This window comes from Myotis yumanensis, unplaced genomic scaffold, assembly GCF_028538775.1.
Source record: "Myotis yumanensis isolate MYYU_CA2020_CCGP unplaced genomic scaffold, mMyoYum1.0.hap1 SCAF_2, whole genome shotgun sequence".
Taxonomy (NCBI): Eukaryota; Metazoa; Chordata; class Mammalia; order Chiroptera; family Vespertilionidae; genus Myotis; species Myotis yumanensis.
The window spans coordinates 16401042-16424675 of NW_027223753.1; the positions used below are offsets into that span (position 1 = coordinate 16401042).

Consider the following 23634-nt stretch of genomic DNA (forward strand, 5'->3'; position numbering starts at 1 on the left):
GCAGAGCTGTCCTAAGGGAGGCGGCCAGGGCCATGAGAGCTGGGCAAAGGGGCAGAGCTCCGGGAAGGCCCTTCCCCACTCAACTCACGCCTCCCGTTCTACAGTGAGGAAAGAGATCCAGAGAAGACACCGACATGAGTAAAGTCACACACGAGGGCCCAACTCTCAGGTCAGCTGCTGCTTCCCCAGCTGCCCTGGGGATTAGGGGCTCGTGCGCATGCCTGCCTCAAGCACCCATGGCCTCTGCCTGCAGCCACCTCCCCAGGACCCTCCCACCTGAGATCCCCAGACTCACCTGGGTAGAGAGATGTACCTGGGACATGAGGGAGTCAGGGAAGAGGGTTCCCCTGAAAATGGGACACACCTGACCTGTGTCTGCTGTTTCCCCTGGGGCCAAGTCTGGCTGTGGGGGTGAGGGGAAAGGGCCCAGGATCCCAGACCCATAAGGACACTGCCCCCTTTGTGCCCCCACCCCCCAAAAAAACCAGTTTTCAAGGAGGTATTTATGCTCTGACAACAGAGGAGCCAAGTCTGGGTCAAAATTCCTTCTAGCAGGGACTCTTGATCCCAAATGTCTCCATTTACTCATCTGTGAAATAGGTGCAGCCTTTCATTCACCAGGGGCTGAACACCTCAAGAGACAGAAGAGGACAATGATTCCTGTGGGGGCCTGGAGCAAGGCGACCCGGGCTTGAATCCTAGCTCTGCTACTTCCTAGCTGCCATGCCTCTTGCATCTCAGTTTCCCTGTGTGTAAAACTGGCGTGATGATAACAGCACCCGCTTCCTGGGAGTGCTGTGGAGATTTCATGAGATAATCTATGCAGAGCACCGGCACATAACGAGTACTCAATTACATGTGAGTAATTACTAATGGTAGTCAGGACCACAGAGAGACACACGGCTGCTTGAGCCAACTCCAAGGGAAGGACACTCCGTGCTGCCCAATCCATGGCTCAGACGGGAAAACGGTGGCCAGAAGGTTAAGTCACTGGCCCAGCATCACCCCTGGGGGGTCCATGCCAGGAAGTGGGTTAAAAGGACAAAAGATGGGAGGGAGGTCAAGCTAAAGCAGGAAGTGTGGAAAAGGGGGTCCTGGGAACAGGCGGAGACCCTGCATGCCTCCCTGGGGCCCGGCGTTAGGAAGCTCATGTTTCCTGAGCATCTAGACCCCATGCTGGATGTTCTCCATCCATCACCTCATGTCTCACAGCAGCCCTGAGAGGCATTATTGTCCCCATTTTGCAGATGGAGAAACTGAGGTTCAGAGGCGAGGAGTGATCTGCCCTGGTTCACCCAGTGAATAAGTGACAAAGAGAGAATTAGAGAACTCCAGTTGCCTGACTTAGGGGTCAAGGTTCTCAGGGCCTGCCCCTCCCCCACCAGCCCCTTCCTGGCCTCCCCTTTGCCTTCTCTCCTACCTTGAGGCTGACATGGTTAGTGCTGCCCTGGCCTTGGGCCAGGTCAGGGCAACTCTGGCCACCCCAGGGCCTGAAAAGGAAGCACAGGAGGAAGGGAGTGAGGTGGTCTTCTCCTCTCCGATCCCAAGACCTGACCCAGCAGCCTCTCTCACTTCTCTCAGAGCCCACAGCCTGGATGAGCTCCTGAAATCTGGGGGAAGGGGAAGCTTGTACAGCGGCCTCCTCTCTGCTCCCTCCCCCACCTGTCCGCTCCACCCCCAGAGACAGAGAAAGAGGGCTGGGTTTGGAGAAAAGTGGGGACTAGGCCTCTATCAGGGCCAGAATACAGAAAAGCGACAGTGCCCCGATAATTCAAAAGCTCGCCATTTGCTGAAGCACTCCCTATGCCAGGCTTAGCACTGGGTGTTGTGCCTACACGATCTCTCTTAAGCCTCAAAATAACCCTAAAAGGTGGATATTAGTGCCCCATTTTTCAGGTAAGGAAACAGAGGCCGGAGAGGTGAAGCCTAGAATCACACGGCTAGTGAGCCTTGGGAGTAAGACACTGGGACCATCCCACTCTGTAGGCTGGTTGGACATCACCACACGAATGGGGGGCAAGATGAGGATGTGCCTTGGCTGCCTCCTCCATGCACTCTCACCCCCACCCGGGAAACCAGCAGGAATCGGAGGCTCGTGCCTCAGTCCCATTCTCACAGCTGTGAGAACTGAACCCAAGTGCATACACGGGATGTGTCATCATGCTACTGCAGGAGCCTAGCAGTCCCTCCCCTGCCCTCCACATCGCTGAATCACCTACGCCCCAACCCCACCTCCTCTCAAGTGGGGAAAGGGAGGGGCAGAGCCACCTGGGCCTATAGGGCAGGTTTCTGCCAGGAAGGGTAAAGGGGGAGGGCGTGTCTTCCAGCGGGGTAGGGCATGGCACTAGCAGGGTGTGGGCACACCCCCCCCCCCCCCCCAGCTCACCCAGGCTTCCCAGCATAGGGTGGCTAGGCCCTCCCTGCCCCTCCCCTCTCTCTTTGGGGTGAGAGAGCAGTACAAACCCTTCCCCTCACTCTGCCTCCACCACGCCCCCATTCCTCCCAAGGTGAGCTGAAAACAGTTGTGTCATGATAAGATCAGAACAAATTGCTGGGTAACTGAACTGTACAGACACACAAACACCCCACCCTCTTCTGGGATATAGGCCCAGGAGCCACTGGGGTCCTCGATTCCAGCTCCTAGCCATACACAGCCCCTTTTTCCTCCCATTCAAGCATCAGCTGCCGGTGAATGGGCTCGGAGAGAAGAAGTTATTTGTTCCGAGTCACAGGGCCAGTGGCAGCGAGGCTAGGACAGACTCTGGCCCCCTGGCTTGCAGGCCTTCAGTCTCTCAAGGCAACAGAGCAGCCGAGGCTTCAGGATGTGAGCTCTGGAGTCAGACTGCCCAAGCTTGTCCTCCAGCCCCACCACTGCCCAGTCGTGTGGTGGACAGGGCACTTTGCCTCTCTGAACCTCCTTTTCCACGTCTGAATCACACTGAACACCTGTCCCAGAGAGCTGCTGTAAGGATTAAATGAGATCATTCAAGTGAGGCACTCAGCAAGCGGCAAAGAGAGGCTGATTGCTATTGCGACCTGGAATGACAGGGAAAACCTCGCCGTGGCAACAAGGGCAAGTGCAGTGCCGCCTAAGACAACTCAGGAGCCGGTCACACTCGTAACAAAGGGTCAGGAAGAGCAGAGGGAACTGGCCTGTTAGTGGGAATCAAAGTCCACACAGGCGGAGGGAGTTACTGCATCGCCTTTAATCTCCTCCGTAAAGAAATTGTCTGCAGGCGGCTAGATGGGAGGGCGGTCAAGCTAAAGCAGCCTGACTTAAGGAAATCGCAAAAGTTGTTTTAAAGTTTCAAAAGAGCACAGGGACTTTATAAAGACCGTCTTCGCATTTACACATCCAAAATCGACACATTGCCCTGACCGGTTTGGCTCAGTGGATAGAGCGTCGGTCTGCGGATTGAAGGGTCCCGGGTTCGATTCCGGTCAAGGGCATGTACCTGGGTTGCGGGCACATCCCCAGTAGGGAGTGTGCAGGAGGCAGCTGAATCGATGATTCTCTCTCATCTCATCGATGTTTCTAACTCTCTATCCCTCTCCCTCTCCCTTCCTCTCTGTAAAAAATTAATAAAATACAAAATCGACACATTTTTATGCTCCGAGACACTCACATCTCACATACGCTTATTTTAATATCTACTACACTCTCCGACGAACAGACAGCTACACACACACACACACACACACGCGCGCGCGCGCGCGCGCGCGCGCGCGCGGCCCTCCTCCATCCCTCACCTATCCCGGGCTCTGGCCTCCTCCGGGGTCCGCTTCCCCCTGCGCACCCCTAACCCGGCCAGGCGACGGACCAGGCGGAGCCCCAGGCCCTCGCGCCGCTCGGCCATGGCGAGGGCAAGGCCCCGGGCTCGGGACGTCGGGGAACCTGACCGCTTCGGGCCGCCGGGCCCACCCGGATCCGCTCTTTAGCGGAGAACCGCCTACTCCGGGCCCGTCCCCCAGAGCAAACAGCGGTCCCGCCCGCCCGCGTGCCGCGGGGACCCACCCAGATGCTGCCCGGACCCGGGGGCAGCGAGTGCGCTTTGTAGGGGCCGCCCGGACCCGGCGACAGAGCCCCTTCTCCCCCAGGCTCTGCCCGCGCGCCTCGGGGTCTCCTGGGGGCGCCAGGGCCCGCAGATACCGCCACCCCGCAAGCGAGGTCTGCACGAGGAGGGCGGGGAAATAGGCATCGGGGTGAGCTGGGGCCAGGGGGCGGGGCTGAGCGCAGGGTCTTTCCCGCCCCCACGAAGGAGGGGCTAGAACACAGGGGCGGGGCCGTTGCTGGAATGGGCGTGGTCTCGTCGACTGGGCGGGGCCTTACCCGTGGTTGTCACCTGGCGGGGGGCCAAAGCGGTGACTGGGTGGGCTTGGAACCGGGACCTTGATTACCGGTGGGGGGTGGGGGCTGAAGCCGACCCTGCCATTGTCAGCCGTGGTGGGCTCTCCGGTTCTCTGTCCTGGAGATGGACACAGCCAGCATCTCCACCAGGACCCCTGGGGAAGCCGCTCTGAAACCCACATGGTTGGGAATGACGCCCTGCTGGAAGATGTCCAGCTATTGTTGTTTAATTACAGCTACTGTTTGCTGAGAGATAGCCTGGACCTGCTGCCTCCCAGCTGCTGCCTTCCCACCTGCTGCTGCCTCTGTAACTCTCGAGTGGGGGTGGGGGACACCTTGCCCCTCTGAGGGGATCCTCTAGGACTGTGGAGAGAAAGGCCACCAGGGGGGTCCCAGTTCCCCAGGCTCTCTTTGCCGGTTCTTCTCTGCCTATAGTCCTTGCAGGGCCTCTACCCCTTCCCTGAGCCCAGCACTTTGCCCTCTGTGGTGCCTGTCCTGGCACATGGGACATCATGCTACTGGGTCATGGTGGACACTGACATCCTTAGTTCCTGCCCATCTCCCCACACAGGGGGTTCGATCCTGGCATGTACAGGCCATGCGTGGCAGGGAGTAACCAGCTGAGGGGCACCGTGGCCTCCTAAGAACTAAGACAAGAGGTGGTGGGAAGCAGCAGACAGACATCTGGACAGATGAGAGAGCGACGTGCCCCTTCTTGGCAGCACAGTCTGCACCTTGCAGAGGCCCGGAAGGCTGGACTGTCCATCGGTGACCGAGATGAAGGACCTGGTCCCAAGAGGGGGCAGAACCCAAACCCAAGCAGGCACCCACTCCATGTGTGGGCAGCACAGGCTCTTCCTGCCTGTCTTGACCTGCTCCAAGGTGAGTTGTGAAGTCTGGCAAACACACGGCGGCTTCCCCCTCCACTGTTGAAGCTCAGGAGGCCTCAACTGATTAGAGAGAAAATCCTTTAATCGCTCTGCCCCTGCCCCTCCCCAGAGCAGTCCTGACACCACTGCTCAGGCTGGTTGCCCTTGCTTTCCCCGAGATGCTGAGGACACCTTAATCTTGTCAGCTTCCTGGCCCACCTGCCTCTCGGATGGCACCATCACAAGATCTAGTGCCCCTTGGTGCCACCCGGCAAGGCAGGTGAGAGATGCCAGAGGTAGGTGGGTATGAGCCAGGCTGCAGGGCAGTGGAGCGTGCAGCCGATGGTGCAGCTGCAGGTGAACGTTCTGGGGGAAGCGACTCGGGCAGACACTGCACTGGAAGGGCCGGGCCCCCGAGTGCAGGCGCAGGTGCGTCTTGAGGTTGCTGGAGCTGCTGAAGCGCTTGTGGCACGTCTGATGGGAATGAGCACTGGCATCAGTTGTGCCCGCCCAGCTGGCTCAGGATCTCTGCTCCCCTTCCCCACTCCCTCCCCACTTCCCTGTAGTACAGACTCTGAAGCTGCCCCCCTCCCCCCAACACACACACACACACACCACCCCAGGATTCCACCCTGGGACCCACAGTGTCTGGCACATTGGAGCCAGGCAGACCTGGTTGGTATCCTGGTTCTTTTATTCCCTGCACGGCCTTGTGTAGGTGACTTCCCCTCTCTGAGCCTTGTCCACCTTATTGGTAACATGTGACTGTTAATACTTAACTTCATCGGTATGATAGACTGAATGAGGTCATCACATGCAACCTTTATGAGTGGGGCTGCCGCTTCCATGGGTATAATTAACATTTCTTGGGAGCAGCCACAGGCTAGGAATTGGTCTCGCGTAGTCTTCCCCAGGACCCTGAGGAAGCATGACTAAGTACTAGTGCAACCCCTATAGGACAGTGAGAACGCAGAGGCTCAGGGGATTGAACCACCGGCCCAAGGCCCCACAGCAAGTTGGAGGCAGAGCAAGGATTTGAACCCACGTAGCTCAGACTCACAGCTGCTTTCCTTTCTGTTTGTGTAAAACAGGGTAAGAGTCCCTGCCCTCTGACCTCCCAAGTGGGGACTGTGGAGGCTCAAAGAGGGAGAGAGCCAACCTGGGGCTGATGTTATTTATATGCAGTGTTTGTGTACTTTGTACACATTCTGTCATTAACTTCTCCAGCAGGAAAGAAGGTAATAGGTATCCACCCCCAACTTTACTATCCTCCCCACACAGACTGACACCTCTATTCCCCACCCCAGACCCCAGGAGTCACCTCCAATATCACTTCCTGGCCCTTCGGGGCTCAGAGGGGTCATTTTCATGCTCCTCCTCTCCCTCCCTGCCCCACCCTCGTCTCAGGAGGATTGGGAATGGAGGCCACAGGGGCCTCCCCCAGGGGTCTGGAACTCCTTCCTCACTTGCCTGCAGGAGTGCAGGAGGGGAGAAGGGTCTCACCAGGCACTTGTGGGGCCGCTCCCCAGTATGCACCAGGCGGTGCTTCTGCAGGTGGGCGAGCTGGGTGAAGCTTTTCTGGCACAGGGCACACTGAAACGGCCGCTCCCCGCTGTGTACACGCAGATGGACCTGAGCCAGGTATGGAAGAAATGCTGCCAACTGCCCAGAGCCCCAGCAGGGCCTGGGGTCCTCTCTGAACCTCTACCCACATCTCCACAGGACCTCATTCTGGCATCAAGGCCTCTCAAACCCCTCGCCTCTCTGTCACTCCCCGCTCAGGGCCTCTCTTCCACCCCCCAGGTACCCCCTCTCTCTGTTGCCCTGGGGGAGGGAGGTGGCGGTGGTCAGAAGGCCAGGGAAGGGGTAATGTATCTCCTGAGCAGTGCTTCTCAAAGTGTGGTCCACAGACCAGCAGCATCAGCATCACCCGGAAGTACATTAAAACATTAAAAATGTAGATTCTCAGGCCCCACGCTGACCATCTGAATTAGAATCCCTGGGCTGGGGCCTAGGAATCTGCATGTTTACTAGCTCTTTTGGTAGTTTGAGGCTCATTAAAGTTTGGGAACTCATGCCTGAGGATCAAGAAGGCATCTCCCTCAATAATCATAACCTTTCCTCAGCTTCAGCAATGCCAACTTATGCATAGCGCTCATCTTTGCTGACATGGAGGTGTGCCCATGGTCGCCCCCTGGTGGACGCCAACGGCACTGGGCGCTGGTTTGTGGGATCCCACTTGACAAAGGCTGGTCCTCAGTTGTATGGGTCTCACTAAGATCTACCCGTTCGCCCACTGAACTTCAAACAAACAAACAAACAAACACGAGGAGATATAACTGGGAATCTAGAAAGAATGGCTGTTCAGGAAAGGGCTTTGCACTAGATGCTGAGAGACCGAGATCAAGGCCTAAATTCACCATTAAATTAAAAGATGCGGGGGTGCTGGGGATTGGGGGAGGGCATTGGAGCCCAGGAGGACGATACCTTGAGGTTGGAGAGCTGCCCGAAGCTCTTGCTGCACACGTTGCATTCGTACAGGATTTTGCCATTCTCTTTCTTCAGCGGGTAAGGCAGGGCTGCGCGGGAGCCCAGTGGGGCCCGCTTTGCTGGAGCCGCCCTGCCAGCATGCTCCGGCGCTGGGGAGTAGGTCCTGGCAGCTCCAGGGCCTGGAATCGGGGCCTGAGACAGTGGAATTTGACCAGGGGCTTGAGAGGCCCCTGGGTAGGGACGCAGGGTCTCCGCCCAGGAGCTGTGGTGCCCAGGCTCACTGACACTCAGCACACTGGGCACAGCCCTGGTGGGGTAGGAGGTATCTTGGGGCAACATGAAGAAAGGGTGGCATTGGACAGAAGGGGCCCCATAGGTGAACAGATAAGGCGGGGGCAGGAGAAGTGGATATGCAGGGCAGAGGGGGTGAAGGCGGAATGGGAGTTCTTTGGAGATGGGTATGGGTGGGGGGCAGGAGCAGAAAGCCAAGGAGCTGGAGCACTTTCCATTCTGCCAGGGGTTTGGGGAGGAGCTGTTGTGAGGAGAGGACGGGCAGGGGGCCTCCTCGTCAGCTCGTTCCTGCTGGCTTCCCATCTTATCCCTGCTCAGAGGGGACATGGCTGTGAGTTTGTCGTCATCAGTGGAGCTGGCATGTGGCCCTGGTGACTGGTGCTCTGAGAAGGAAAGGGAAGCCAGTCAGGGCCCCACAGGCTGGGCCAAAGTGCTGCTCCCATCTAGCCTGCCCCCCGGGGTTGGCGACTGGACAAGACCTTTCCCCTCGCTGGACTTTCCTGTCTGCAATCACTCTTGCCAAGAAAAGCGGCCAGTATTGGGGCAGTGCGGAACAACTGTAGGGAGAGGAAGCCATTGAAGAAGCCTGCTAGACACCATATGGAGCAGCCAAGTGGGCGGTTGGAGTGTCAAGGCAAGGCCCGAGCTGAGTGCCTGGGGCCCAGATGATATCACTTGAGGATGACACTAGGTCTGCTGTGTCCAAAATGGACACCTGAGATGTATCCACACTGAAATTAATTAAAATAAATACAATAAAAATTTCAGCTCCTTGGTGGCACTAGCCACATTAAAAAAGCTCAGTAGGTATGAGGTATGATATTAGACAGCACAGGCATAGAACATTTCCATCATCGCAGGAGGTCCTAGCACACAGTGCCACTCTAAAGAGAACAGGAGAGCAGAGGGAAAGAGGAGGAGAGAGGAGAGGAGGGGAGGAAGAGGGAGAGAAGGGAAGGGAAGAGGGCTCTGGACCGAGTTCCGGAACAGGTGAATATTTAGGAGGTAAGTAGAGAAGAGCTTTGCAAGGGGACTGAGATACAACAGACAGTGAGGTAGGAGCTAACCAGGCGTGATAAGAAGTAAAAACTATATATATATATATATAATAAAAGCGTAATATGCTAATTAGACCAGACAGCCGAACGACCTTCCAGACGTCATTCCGGACATCCTTCTGGACAAAGCCGCCACGGCGGGGGCCGAGGCAGAGGTGGTTAGGGGCGATCAGGCAGGCAGGCAAGCGGTTAGGGGCAATCAGGCAGGCAGGCAGGCAGAGTGGTTAGGAGCCAGCGGTCCAGGATTGCGAGAGGGTGCAGGCCGGCTGAGGAACACACACACACACACACACACACACACACACACACACCATGCATGAATTTCGTGCACTGGGCCTCTAATATATATATAGTCTGCTTGAATTCTCATTCATTCACTCAACCAACTTTATACTGAGCTGTTTTGCTCCGTGCTCTTACAGGGGGTGGGGGTAAGGGCTAAAGGACACAACCATCCAGTCCCTGCCCTCCAGGAGGTCACAGTGGCCTAAGGGAATGGTGTATTAAAATGCAACAAGCCTAGAACATAGGGATAGTGAGAGCTGACTTTTATGGAAGAAGAAACTGGCCTCATTGATGTTCCCAAGGTCTTTGCGCTAAAAGAGCAGCACCGGACTCCACCCCAACTCCCAGTCGGTGCCCCTCACTCATGACAAAGACTCCTCTAGCTCAAAGAGGTGGGCAAGTGCCGTCCTCACAGGTTACACCAGATCCCACTGCCCACCTCCTCTGACTCAGGTGTCACCGCCTTGAGAGCCCCCTGCACCCCTAGGTCAGAACTCCAGGCCAAAGTGTGCTAGTCAAGTGTGCCTGAGGCTCTGTCCTTACCAGTGACACTGGGTCCCCTCCCCCTTCCACCCTGAAGCCTAACAGCACCCCCACCTCAGCCTCCACCAAGTGCAGCCCTGGGGCCTGGACTTACTCGTGCCTGGGAGTCCTCTCTGAGGCCCTGTGGGGCTGTGCCCGGGGGTGCCAGCTGCAGGGACATAGGCAGAGATCCAGGCTCTGGGGCAGGCCAACAGGGCAGACCTGGCTGGTGTCAGTGGCAGGGGGCACAGCCAACTGGCACAGGATGGGCCGTGGATGTCCACTGTGTCTGGAAGCGGCCTGCAGGCTGGGAACACCTGGAGGGCAGGGGGCAAGGGGCCGGGGGCTGTGACTCCTGGGTCCCTGGGATGATCCCACCCCTAGTTTGGCTTCCAAAGCAGGAGGAGAAGCTAAGAGCCCTCACCCTCACCATAACTGTCAGTCCAATGGCTTCCCTTTCCCTCACTCAGAGATTCCTTTCCCCGGGGACTCTCATGCCTACCCAGGATCACCTTCCCGCTGCCCCTAGAGCCCCTTACCTAGCATTCTTCCCACCTCCCTTCCTACCCACCCTGGTCCCACCATGTCTCAGACCATCTACTCTGTTTTGAATGGAGCCAAGGACAACTTGAAGAAAATCCTCATCAAGACTGTAAACCCACCCTGGCCTGTTTGGCTCAGAGGTTAGAGCGTCGGCCCGCAGACTGAAGGGTCTCAGGTTCGATTCCAATAAAGGGCGTGTACCTCGGTTGCAGGCTCGATCCCCAGCCCCAGTTGGGATGAGTGTGGGAAACAACCAATCAATGTGTCTCTCTCACATCGATGTTTCTCTCTCTCTCTCTGTCTCTCCCCCTCCCTCCCACTCTCTCTAAAATTCAATGGAAAAATAGCCTCGGTGAGGATTAACAACAAAGATTGCAAACCCCACAAGATGGGCCCTAAGGCCAAGGCGACAATCATACAACCAAGCCTCTGAGTGGCCCTGCCCCTTTCTCATGGCTCACAGGAGAGTCTGGCCCCCAGGGCACGGGAGAGGGTGTCTGGCACCTCAAGGGCCCATCCCCATGATGCGCTGGGGCTGGGGCAGGGGTGCTCAGGACCAGGGGACAATGGGAACTCAGGTCCCTCCAGATTTCCCCCACTTCCTCCTAACGTCCCCTCCCTCCATAAGCAGGGCTGCTATCCCACCTTACCTGGTCATCTTGGCAGGACTGGAAGTCCAGGCTGGGGGACAGGGAGTTCCCTGTGCTCCTCAAGGGCTTGGTCTTGTAGCAACAACCCAATTCTGGAGCAGGTCCCCCCTTCATGCCGCCACTACCTGCTGGAAAGACAAGTCAGTCACAGGTGAGCAGTAAAGGTCCTCCAAATGGCATGGCTTCCAGGGCTGGCTCTCCCATTAAACCATCGTGTGACCTTGAGCCAGTCACTGCCCTCCCGGCCTCCGTTTCCCTATCTGCAAAATGGGCAGATTGGACCATTTGATGTGTAAGGACTCTCTCAATGCTGACATTTAGAAGCCAATGATGTGCTCCTGGTAGGTGCAGGAAGAGGCTCGAGTGGAGACTAGCCAATCAGAGATGAGGAGCGAGGAAGAGAGAAGAGAGGAGGGTCTTCATGAAGGTTATACACAAGTGAGCTCAGAGATCTGAGGGAATATTCCAGACTCCTTGGGGCCACAGGGAACTGGGAAGCCACTCTCCTCCATGCTGGGAGGGACTCATGGCTCCATGACTACCCACCACAGGCTCCCACCACAGGCTCCCCGCCAAGGGAAACTGTCCACCAAGCAGAGCCCCTGCATCCGCTCATCCACACAGCTTTTCTGGGCAGCTAAGGAGGTCCCAGAGCCCTGCCACCCAGACTGCCCCCCCAGCTCTCTCCCCAGGGTCTGTCTAAGAGAGTGGCCTGCCAGGAAGATGCCCTGAGCTCAGCTGTCTGCTCAGTCATCTCCTCGCTTCTCTGCCATCTTTCACTGAAGGTCGCAAAGCACGGGACCACCTCAGCTCAACACATGTCCCAAGGCCCTTCCCCTTCCCCTCAGTAACTACCCTTCCCTCTTGACCCCATGTGCTCCTGGGCACCCCAGCACCCACCACAACACAAACTCCTTCCCTCTTCCCCAACTCCTTCCAGCCCTGCCCAGGCCTCAGAGCAAACACCCCAACGGAGGGGCCTCCTGCTTGAGGCTCTTCACCTGGCTCTGTGGTCACCTCTGGCTGGGGAAGGGGGGAGGAGGGCTGGCGGCCGGGGCAGCCGCTGCCTGTGGCTGAAGCCCCAGTGGCTGCAAGAGCTGATGTGAAGGTGCTACATTTGACTTCCTATTTATTTGCCACAAATAGGAAGAAGGGGGCAGGCAGGCAGTCTAGGGCCCTGTGAGATCTGACAACAGGGGTGAGGGGGGGCGCCCACCAGCCTTTATCTACATGTGAAAACTCTACAGGACACCATGATGGTTGTTTGTTTTGTTTTTGTTTTGGAAACACGTTAGGGATGTATTGAGCATCCCTTCCTGTTTTCAGTGGTTCTCAGCTGGTGGCTGAGTGCCCCCTCAGGGACACCAAGTTCTTACAAGGGGTCAGAGGTGCTTTATGTGCAGCAAACGCTCTCCGCAGACTTTATAATAAAATGACGGGCATAGAGATGTACTCCGTCCAAATGCATGTGTTTGTCACTCATTGAAAGTGAGTGACAAACACATGCATTTGGACAAACACATGCAGTGAACTGGGCCACTGAAATGTCAGTATCTGGGGGTGAGGAGGAGGAGGGGGTTGCTATCTGGTTCTCAGAGAACCCCGAGCAAGAGAGGGACAGAGAGGGCTCAGAGGCTGGAGCTGGGGTCCTTCTGGGGACGGGGCCCAACTGAAACAGAGATGGACAGTGATGATGACAGGGAAGACAGGTGACAGCAGGGACAGGAACAGGCAGAGACGAGAGCAGGCAACAGAAGGATCCTGGGTGAGACAGAGAAGACAGCGGGAATCTGATCTCACCGAGGAGAGGGCAGGAGGCAACACACGTCTTCCTCCTCCTGTCCCATCTCTAATCTCCCCCTCCTGGAAATCCTTTCTCTAATCCGGATAGAGTGTGGAGGCTGCAAGAGATTATTCAAGAACACAGAGAAATGCATGCTTGTGAGTCATGAATATATAAAACAAATAGAGATTTTAAAAAATGGAAGCTCCCCTCCACAATTTCCCAGTGGTCAAAGGAATTGTTTTGTGTTTATTCTTCCAGACATTTGTCTATGAACCTATGAACAGGCAGATGGACTTTCAAATTTTGCTTTAGATAAAAATGAATTATGCGATGCATATTGTTCTTCAGCTTTTCCTATCCAACAATCTACCATGGCCATAATTTCATGCCAGAACACAGACATCTGCCTCCTGGTTTATATATATAATATATATATTATTGATTTCAGAGAGGAAGGGAGAGGGAGAGAGAGATAGAAACATCAATAATGAAAGAAAAATTATTGATAGGCTGACTCCTGACCACCCCCTACTGTGGATCAAGCCTGCAACCGGGCATGTGCCCTTGACCAGAATTGAGCCCAGAACCCTTCAGTCTGCAGGCCGATGCTCTATCTGCTTAGCCAAACCAGCTAGGGCTGCCTCCAGATTTTTCTTGACTATGTAGTACTCTGTTGCAGGAATGGACATAATCGATAGCATTCCTCTATTGGTGGACTCCAATTTTTCTCTGCTCCACACAGGACTGGAAAGGACCTCCATTCAGAGATAATATGCAGCGTGGTTAAGAATATTAGCTCTGCTGGATTTAACCCTAGCTCTGTGACCTTATGGCAAGTCATTTAACTTCTCTGTCCTTCTTTTCTCATCTGTCAAATGGGGATAATAATAGTTTTTGCCTCACAGGGTCTTTCTGAAGATTCCTCAAGATCATTCACATCAAGCTCTGGTCCTTAGCAAGCACTTGACCAATGTGGGTTATATTGTTAATATTGGACATCAATCTTTGCCTAGGTAGGCAAGTGTCTGCAAGTCAACTTTCTAAAAGTGTTTAAATTGTGATGGCTCTTTCTGGCTCACTTTGGGAGACCAGAATCTGGGCAGCACACACTTTTACAGACGAACTATATTCCGTTGTATTGCTTTGTTCATTAACGCCTGTTTGGAGACCACTGCTCTCATCCAAGGCAGTCTTCCCCAGTCGACACACCACAATAATCACTGCTCTAAGCACTCCACCCTCGCCACGTGCCAGGAAGCCTGCCAAACACTTCGACATGCTTTGTTTACCTCAGTCAGCACAATGACCCTGCAAAATGGATGCAATTGTCCCCGCTTCACAGGCAAGAAACTGACACTCTGAGAAGGAAAGCGCTCGACTCAAAGTCACATAACCTAAGTTGGGGCTATGACATCCCCGGAGGGGAAGGAGAGCTCAGGGAAGAGTTGCTGGAGGGGGTCCGATGAAGAAGTAAAAAGGGCCACAACTGTGGTATAGTCGAGCCTGGATTCCCTTCGGGAGCCAAAGGACCCCCAGGGAAATCAAGATGGATGGAGACCCAAGTTAAGGACTGGGGAAACGAACAAGTGGAATTAGCATCTGGCACCCTGCAAGCACTTCAAGAGCCTGTCCTTCATTCACTCACTTGTTCATTCACATATTTCTTTCTTTAATTTATTTGTATATATTTTTGGTTACCCTCACCCAAGGATATTTTTTCCTGTTGATTTTTAGAGAGAGTGGAAGGGAAGGGGAGAGACAGAGAGAGAGAAACAACGATGTGAGAGGGACACATCAATTGGTTGCCTCCCACCTGCCCTGAACAGGGCCAGGGATCGAGCCTGCAACTGAGGTACGTGCCCTTGACTAGAATTGAACCCACGATCCTTCAGTCTAAGGGCTGATGCTCTAACCACTGAGCGAAAGTGGCTGGGGCCATTCACACATTTCCTGATTGCCAACTATGTATCTGGCATTGGACTAGTTGTTGGGAATATTGCCCATAGGAACATGACCCAGACCTTGGAACTTACATCCAGTTATCAGAAGGCTTGCTGGGTGTTGCTGAAATAGAAAGTGATGTACAAGCATCAGGGCGTATTATTTTTGTGTGGGGGTTCAGGAAGCGAGATACAGGCAAGGTGTCAGGCTGGCTTGGTCAGTAATTAAGAGAAGGAATAAGGCTACAGGCAGAAGCCCTACTTCCTTTTTGAAAACCTCAAAAACTCTCCAATCTGTAGCCACTGCCATGCCAGTCTTGAGGCCAGCCAGCTGTGCTACCTGCCAGCTTAGTGTGTGGGTCACGGAGCTCTGTTGCATGGATATTTCTGAAGGGCACCAGAGAAGGAGTCTAGGAGGGGGTCTGGGTCCATCATTGGTCCAGAAGGTTAAGGGTCTGTGTGTGGACTCTAAGGGCAGGGCTGAGGGTGGGGAGCTCAGCCCAGTCCACAGTGCTCTCACCTCACCTTGCTCTGTGGTTGACACCTCCCTCCCTCTGCCTGACACCCACTTAGCTCATGTCCCCAGCTGCCAGTCTATCAGATGCAATGAGTTGGCTTTGGCTTCACACCCTAGGGTGGAGAGATCCTGAGATAGGGTGCGCCAGCTCTCACATTTGCAGAAGGGACCTCAAGACTCTTGCAACTTCCCCTGTACCCATCTTGACTTTCCAGTCCTGTGGAAAAATTTGCAGATATGTCTTCAAATGAATTCTGAGGTCATCTCATCCATCCTCTCATCTCTACCATTCTAAGAAGATAGGAGGTAAAAAGGGGTTGCAGTAGCTGGAATTCAAATCCACTGGAGCTAATATACTCTTAACTACCATGCAACACTGCATACCATGTACATGGATGCTCTTTCCAGCCTTGTGTGAAAGAGGGAACATTTGAAGTCCACATATATGTCCACCATTAGAGGAATGCTACACATTATGTATGGCCATGAAGTAGAATACTATACAGCCATGAAAAAAACAAAGGGAAGATTTATTGAGTGCCTCCTATATGCCAAATGTCTTTACAATTATCTAATCTTTCTCAAAATCTTCCACGGTAAGAATTATTCATGTCCCCGTTTTTGTTGTTGTTTTGTGTGTGTGTGTGTGTGTGTGTGTGTGTGTGTGTAAAATATATTTTTATTGATTTCAGAGAAAAAGGGAGAGGGAGAGAGAGATAGAAACATCAATGATGAGAGAGACTCACTGATTGGCTGCCTCCTGCACGCCCCCTACTGGGGATGGAGCCTACAACCCAGGCATGTGGCCTTGACCGGAATCATATCCCGGACCCTTCAGTCCGCAGGCCGATGCTCTATCCAAGAAGCCAAACCAGCTTGGGCGAAGTCCCCATTTTATAGACGAGCAAACAAATACTCGGTAAAGGTAACCAGGTAGCATCAACTCAAGCACGTACAGTGGCCATGCCGTTAACATCAATTGGTCCAGGAATGAATATGGTACAGATGGTACAGGACACTCAGCCTTGGTGTCAGGATTCACAAGGGAGGAAGGGGATGGAGGCAAATGAGGGACCAGGGGCCATTCACCATGACTCAGCATAATTAGAAGCCAGTGTTGCCAGATTCTGACTTTTCTAGAGAATTTTTAAATCAGGATTTTTAAAAAATATATTTTATTGATTTTTTACAGAGAGGAAGGGAGAGGGATAGAGAGTTAGAAACATCAATGAGAGAGAAACATTGATCAGCTGCCTCCTGCACGCCCCCCACTGGGGATGTGCCCACAACCAAGGTACATGCCCTTGACAGGAATCGAACCAGGGACCCTTGAGTCCGCAGGCTGACGCTCTATCCACTGAGCCACACCGGTTCTGGCTAAATCAGGATTTTTATGTGAAACTCTATATATTTTCCAAAGTTGGTCCAAATGTTTTAAAATAATGTGCCCACCAATCAGGACAGATCTGTGTCCCAGATTCCACTGCCTCTGCCTAAGGTCCCAGAGGCCTGGGACTTTCCATGTTTTCACCTGTCTCCAAAAGGTACGACTCAAATGGAGTCTACCTAACATTCAAAGAATTAATCATCATTCTTTACAAATTCTTCCCAAAAAACGGAAGAGAAGGGAACACTTCCCAGCTCATTCTCTGAGGCCAGTATTGCCCTGATACCAAAACCAAAAACATCACAAGAAAAGACTAATAGTCCTTAGGAATATAGATGGAAAAATCCACAACAAAAGAAGGATTATATACCATGACTAAACGAGATTCATACCAGAAGTGGCTTAACATCCAAAAATCAATTAATGTAATACACTACATGAATAGGATAAAGGGCCAAAACCACATGATCATCTCAATAGATGCAGAAAGTGCACTTGACACCCTTTCCTAATAAAAACACTTACCCAACTAGGAACAGGAAGTTTCCTCATCCTGGCAAGAGGTCACATAACTGGGATTCAAATCCACTGGAGCTAGAATACTCCTAACTACAAAAAGCACACCACCACCACCAACGTTGTACTTAATGGTGAAAGCTTTGTGGCTTTCACTCTCAGATCAGGAATAAGACTAGGACATCCACTCCCACCACTTCTATTCAACATTGCCTGGAGATTCTAGCCAGGGCAGTTAGGTAAGAAAAATATATTTTTAAAAGGCATCCAGATTTGAAAAGATATGGAAATGTTTGGAATTAGATATAGGTAGCAGTTGCACAACATTATGAATGTATTAAATGCCAGTGAATTGTTCACTTTATTTTACTTATTGAATTTATTGGGTGACATTGGGTAATAAAATTATACAGATTTCAGGTATACAATTCTACAATCCATCATCTGTATATTGTATTCTGTGTTTACCACACCAAAGAATTGTTCTCTTTAAATGGCTGGCTTTATGTTATGTGAATTTCACCTCAATGATTTTTTTTTTTTTAGTGAAAAGATGATCTACAGAATGGGAGAAAATATTGCCAAATCATATATCTCACAAATAACTTGTATCCAGAATATATAAACAACTCTTACAACTCAATAATAAAGGACAAATAAAAACAAGCAAAGTAGTAGAATCACTATGTTGTATACTTGAAACTAATATTTTTTGTCGCCTATACTTTAATAAAAAAGAGAAATCCTAGCCCAGCCGACATGGCTCAGTGGCTGAGCGTTGACCATGAACCAGGAGGTCGGGCTTCGATTCCCACTCAGGGCATATGCCCAGGTTGCAGGCTTGATCCCCAGTAGGAGGTGTGCAGGAGGCAGCCAATCAGTGATTCTCCTCATTGATGTTTCTCTCTCTCTCTTTCTCTCTCTCTCTCTCTCTCCCTTCCTCTCTGAAATCAATTAAAAAAATTTTTTTTAAAAGAGAGAAATCCTAGAAGGATATATAAGAAGCTATTAATAGTGGTTACTTGTAGGAGTAAGGCTGGAGATTAAAAAAGGGAAAACTATTTCTACTTTTTCATTTTACTTTTTATTTTAGTGTTCTATACTCTGTAATTATATACATACATTCTATTTATAATAAATGTTTAACACTTAAAAATTATTCCATCTACCAATTCCTAAAAGGTCTATTGAAGTTATTTTTTTTAAAGAAAAAAACAACAACAAGCAAAGTATATGAACAGACATTTCTCCAAAGAAAATATACAAATGGCACATAAAAAAATATTCCACATAAGTAAGTCATTAGGGAAATGCAAATCAAAACCACAATGAATTACCATTTCACACCCACTAGGATGGTTATAATATTTTAAAGTATAATAAAATACAAGTGTTGGTGCCAGTGTGCAGAAATTGGAACCCTTACACACTGCTGTTGGGAATGCAAAATGATGCAGCCACTTTGGAAAAGTTTGACAGTTTCAAAAAGTTAAATAGAGAGTTACCATATGACCCCACAATTCTACACACACACACACACACACATATACACACACACACACACACACACACACACACATATATATATATAAAATTGAAAACATGTTCATACAAAAACTTGTACATGAATGTGCATAGCAGCATTAGTTATAATATTAACCCATAGTATCTGAACCTCAGTAGACTCTACATCTGCTCTGGCCCCCTGAAATCTCCCAGACTAAGTAGAAAAGACCCAATAAGGGATAATGGTGAAGACCTTTAAGAGACAAAGTGTTGCCCTGGGTCAGTTGGTTGAGCATCATCCCATGCACTGAGAGGTCACTGGTTCAATTCCTGGTCAGGGCACGTGCCTGGGTTGTGGGCTCACTTCCCAGTAGAGGGTGTGCAGGAGGCAGCTGATTGATGGTTCTTGATCATCGATATTTCTTTCTCTCTCCCTCTTCCTTCCTCTCTCTCTCTAAAAATCAATAAAAACATTTTTTTAAAGAGAGACAAAGTGTTGAGGGAGCACAGAACACAAAACAGGAGGTTTCTTCTGTCTGGACCATGGCAGGGAAGGTAATTTCACCATGTCGCCAACCACTCAAAATGCTTCAGTGGCTCCTCAGACCCCCTGATTTAGCCTCTGAGGCCTCGTCTGCTCAGCTCACCATTAAAATGCACAGGATCTCCCCGCATCCTTCCAGAGGAAGTAGCATCTCTATTTCACAGGAAAGGAAATAAGGCTCAGAGATGTTAAATGGCTTGCCCAGGGTCACATAATGAGCTAGAATTTAAACCCAGGCCTAACTCCAGAGCTTGTGCTCTAAGACTCACAGGGACATTTTCAGAGCTAATTGAGCCATTTGTGAAAACACCTTGAAAAGTATACAAGAGAAATTTGAGACACCGTTCATAGCAAAAGTCTTTTAACTTGAAAATATTCTCATCTTGATCAAAACCCCCAGACATCCAACAATATCATCACATCAAAGGAGACCAAAGGGGTCAACACGGAATGGCTTACAAAACTGAGGGTCTCCTCTCTGGTCAGGGTGGGCAAGCACGAATTCTGGAAGACTTGTTCCCTGGGGATTCTGACAATACCAAACTCTGCTTGCCCTCAGCCAGAGGCGCTGCCTAAAGCCCATTGCCGTGAGCAGATGCAGGAGCTGAGAAGGTACACATGTTTAAGATGGGTTCAGGCCAGCCTTTTTTCTTTTCTTTTCTTTTTTCATTTAATTGATTTCAGAGAGGAAGGAAGAGGGAAAGAAAGATAGAGACATCAACGATGAGAGAGAATCATTGATCAGCTGCCTCCTGCACACCCCCTACTGGGGATCGAGCCCCCAACACAGGCATGTGCCCTGACTGGGAATCGAACCTTGACCTCCTGGTTCATAGATTGATGCTCAACCATTGAGCCAGGCCGGCCAGGCCCACCCCTTTCAAACACATTTCCTATGGAACACTTATAAAGTAAGAATATATTAGCAAAATCCTACCAGAAGGTCATCCCCTCTAGATTAAAGGAGATAGCCAGCCTCTCACAAAATAACAGAGGTGTCACAAGTTAACTGCTATAAGAAGTGATCAAAAATTGATTCTTATTTTGAATAGACAGTAAGCATTGAGTATCACACGCTGAAATAATAAGACAAGTTGTAAACATAGATTATCAAATATCTTAAGCCAACTCAATATGTGGTTGATGAATTCATTAATATGAAATTGAAGAATGTCTATTGAAATAAAACAATGCATTTATGCATTGAAGAATAGTTCATGAACCTTGTAGGAATTCTTTTTTAAAAATTTATTTTTATTGTTGAAATTATTACAGATGTCCCTTTTCCCCCCTCCCTCCATTGTCCCCCTCTACCCCACCTCCATCCTCTCCCTGGCCTTCCCCATACTATTATCTGTCCATGGGCTATGCATATAAGCTCATTGGTTAATCTCTTGTAGGAATTCTTTTTTTAAAATATATTTTTATTGATTTCAGAGAGGAAGGAAGAGGGAGGGAGAGATAGAAACAGCAACGATGAGAGAGAATTATTCATCTGCTGCCTCCCACAGTCCCCACACTGGTGATCGAGCCTGAAACCCAGGCATATGCCCAAGACTGGGAATCAAACTGTGACCTCTTGGTTCATAGGTTGACGCTCAAACACTGAATGAACCACACTGACTCTTGTAGGAATTCTAGATGTGTTCGTTCAGGTCCTCTGAGAAGCAAATGTTACCAGGGGATTAGATGTGGGAGGGGTTTATGGGGAAAATACCTGGGAGCGGAAAGTGGACAAGGAGCCAGAGGAAGCTAGGAATGCCGTCAGGTCATGGTGTAGGTGACCCCTCACGGAGAACAGAGGAAGGAATGGAGGTTGGGCAGGAAAAGTCTTAGACTGCAATTCTAAGAAAGTTCCAGCAGAGCCAACGGGAATTCTCTATCCAAAACTGCCCACCAGAGGACTCCCTCACCTCCTGGGAGGACCCTGCATTCCTGTCCTTGCCTGCTCAGTCACTGCCTGGGAGTAACTCATGGGAAGTGTGGCCTCAAAGAGAAGGTGGTGGTGGATTTCAGCCATTACAGTTGGGGCGTACACAACACTTGGGACAGCATACCATTTATTAAATCAATAATTATGTCATAACAAGACCAATCATAGAAATGTATTTAGTTTTTGTTATACATGTACATTTCCAATAAATGTTATTAGAAATTATGTTTCTACCCCTGCCAGCATGGCTCAGCTGAGCCTCAATCTATGAACCAAGAGGTCACAGTTAGATTCTGGTCAGGGCACATGTCTGGGTTGAGGGCTCAATCCTCAGTTGGGGGTGTGCAGGCGGCAGAGTATAGATGATTCTCTCATCTCTCTCTCCCTCTCCTTTCCTCTCTGAAATCAATAAAAATATTAAATACACACACACACACACACACAACAATAACAACAAAAGAAATTGTGTTTCTAGAATATTCCATGAAGTCTCAGGAAACACTTGGGAAAGTTCTGGATACCAGGGATTTCTGGACAAGGGAAAGTTGGGATTGTGGGAAGATAGGGTAGAGCTGGGAGATCTGGGTTTTAGCCCAATTCTGTCACTAACTTGTTCTGGGAGCTTCTTTCAAGTCACTTCCTTGGTTTCTATGACTTAAAATGGGTGCAAGGAAGAGGAGCTCCTACACATCTCGGACACCCCTCATTCAGTCCCCCCTTAGAAACAGGCTCCTGGGCGAGGGTTCTAGGGCCATGTGGCTGCTTTTGTGGCGTCCGAGCCTCCTGGCCTGGAGCCCCTACCTGGTGCCCACGTGGGTGTCCACGCAGGGGCCTCGTTCCCCACCTCTCTCCACCGCTGGCTTCTCCTGATCAGACCAGCTCAGCTTCTGGCCTTGTAGTTTCCCTCTGCCAGCTGTCAGCAGCTGGGTGCTAGGAGGTGGGGAGGCTCTCGGGAGGAGGCTGTGGTAAGCAGAGGGAAGGTGTTACCTTCCAAAATAACCCCTGAGGGGAGTCTGTGGCCACTCTCACCACCACCCTGTTTCCAGGAAACCCCCAGAGGCTGAGTGAAGGAGTGGGGGGGCGGGTTCTTTTATAAAATGTAGCCCAGTGCAAGATCACAAGGCCTCCCAGCTTCGGATCCAGAGCTTTTCCATGTGGGTCTGAGGGCTCAGCATTACCCAGCGCCTGACAGGGATGCACCCTCGGTCAGTTGATCTATGCTAAGAAATTACATCATTCAAATCCTCCTCACACACCTCCTCCCCACACCTCAGAACACTTAGGCCAGTCAAGTGCACCTCCTCCCCTTGTTTGCAGCGCTCCCTGGAGATGCTTCTGACTCGGGAGTAACACACTTGTGAAGTAGACATCAGAGCCGCCAAGGCCCTTTGGAGCTGCGGGATGGGTCAGCATTGAAGGAATGAGCTGATGGCCGCAGCACCCACACAGACTCTTATTTCAGCCCAAATACCCTGGATAGTCCCAGGTGGCTCTTCTTCTGGGGACAAACGCAGGAGGAGCTGAGGAGGCACAGCTCCAACTTTCTGTAGTGCTCAACGTGCTTCTCCACGGGAACTACAGGGCTCCTTATCCCCTTGCATCTCCATTGCCCATCACCACCCACCAGGGTAGGAGAGACTGACCACAGAGAGAGGAAGGGACCACCAGCAGGTTAAGGCCTGAAGCCAGTGGACAGGGCTCTGGAATCCCACTTGGGCAGACCCAGGTCTTATTGGGCCTGGAGCTTTTAGAATTGAGGAGGTCCTCTTTAAAAAAAAAAAGGAACATAAACCCTGGCTGGGTAGCTCAGCTGATTGGAGCATCATGCCAGCTGCACCAAGGTGTGGGTTTGATCCCCTGTCAAGGCACATACAAGAATCAGCCAATAAATAAGTGGAACAGCAAATTGATGTTTCTCTCTCTCTCAAATCAATCAATACATAAAATTTAAGAAAAGGAATACAGCCGAAACCGGTTTGGCTCAGTGGATAGAGCGTCGGCCTGCGGACTGAAGGGTCCCGGGTTCGATTCCGGTCAAGGGCATGTACCTGGGTTGCGGGCACATCCCCAGTGGGGGATGTGCAGGAGGCAGCTGATCGATGTTTCTCTCTCATCGATGTTTCTAACTCTCTATCTCTCTCCTTTCCTCTCTGTGAAAAATCAATAGAATGTATTTAAAAAAAAAAAAAGAAAGAAAAGGAATACATGGTTATAAATATAAAATGTGTACCCCAAGTGAATGTTTATTAAGAATGAGAAAAGACATCATGATTAATTACAAATTTTAAAAGCTGAAAAAATACCACAAACACCATAAAACATATTTGTATTCATTAATTGCCTGCCACACCTCTATACTACTTTTTAACAGACCAGCTGCTGGAATTTTGAATTTTAAACTGTGATTAAAATATCTCATTTTGGCACATTTATCAAAACGTGTGAGCAT

General features: G+C 51.0%; 1 protein-coding gene across 1 annotated transcript; it reads right to left on the reverse strand.

The window, feature by feature from the left end:
• Positions 1–3746: 3746 nt before the first annotated feature.
• ZNF683 (zinc finger protein 683) lies at positions 3747–22072 on the reverse strand. The gene is given in 11 exon segments (XM_070403068.1): positions 3747–3933; positions 4016–4170; positions 5360–5394; positions 5397–5691; positions 6721–6849; positions 7705–8381; positions 9975–10037; positions 10040–10066; positions 10069–10180; positions 11057–11184; positions 21987–22072. Coding segments are annotated over 10 exon segments (1794 nt in total). The 5' UTR covers positions 11171–11184; positions 21987–22072.
• Between the last annotated feature and the right edge of the window lie 1562 nt (positions 22073–23634).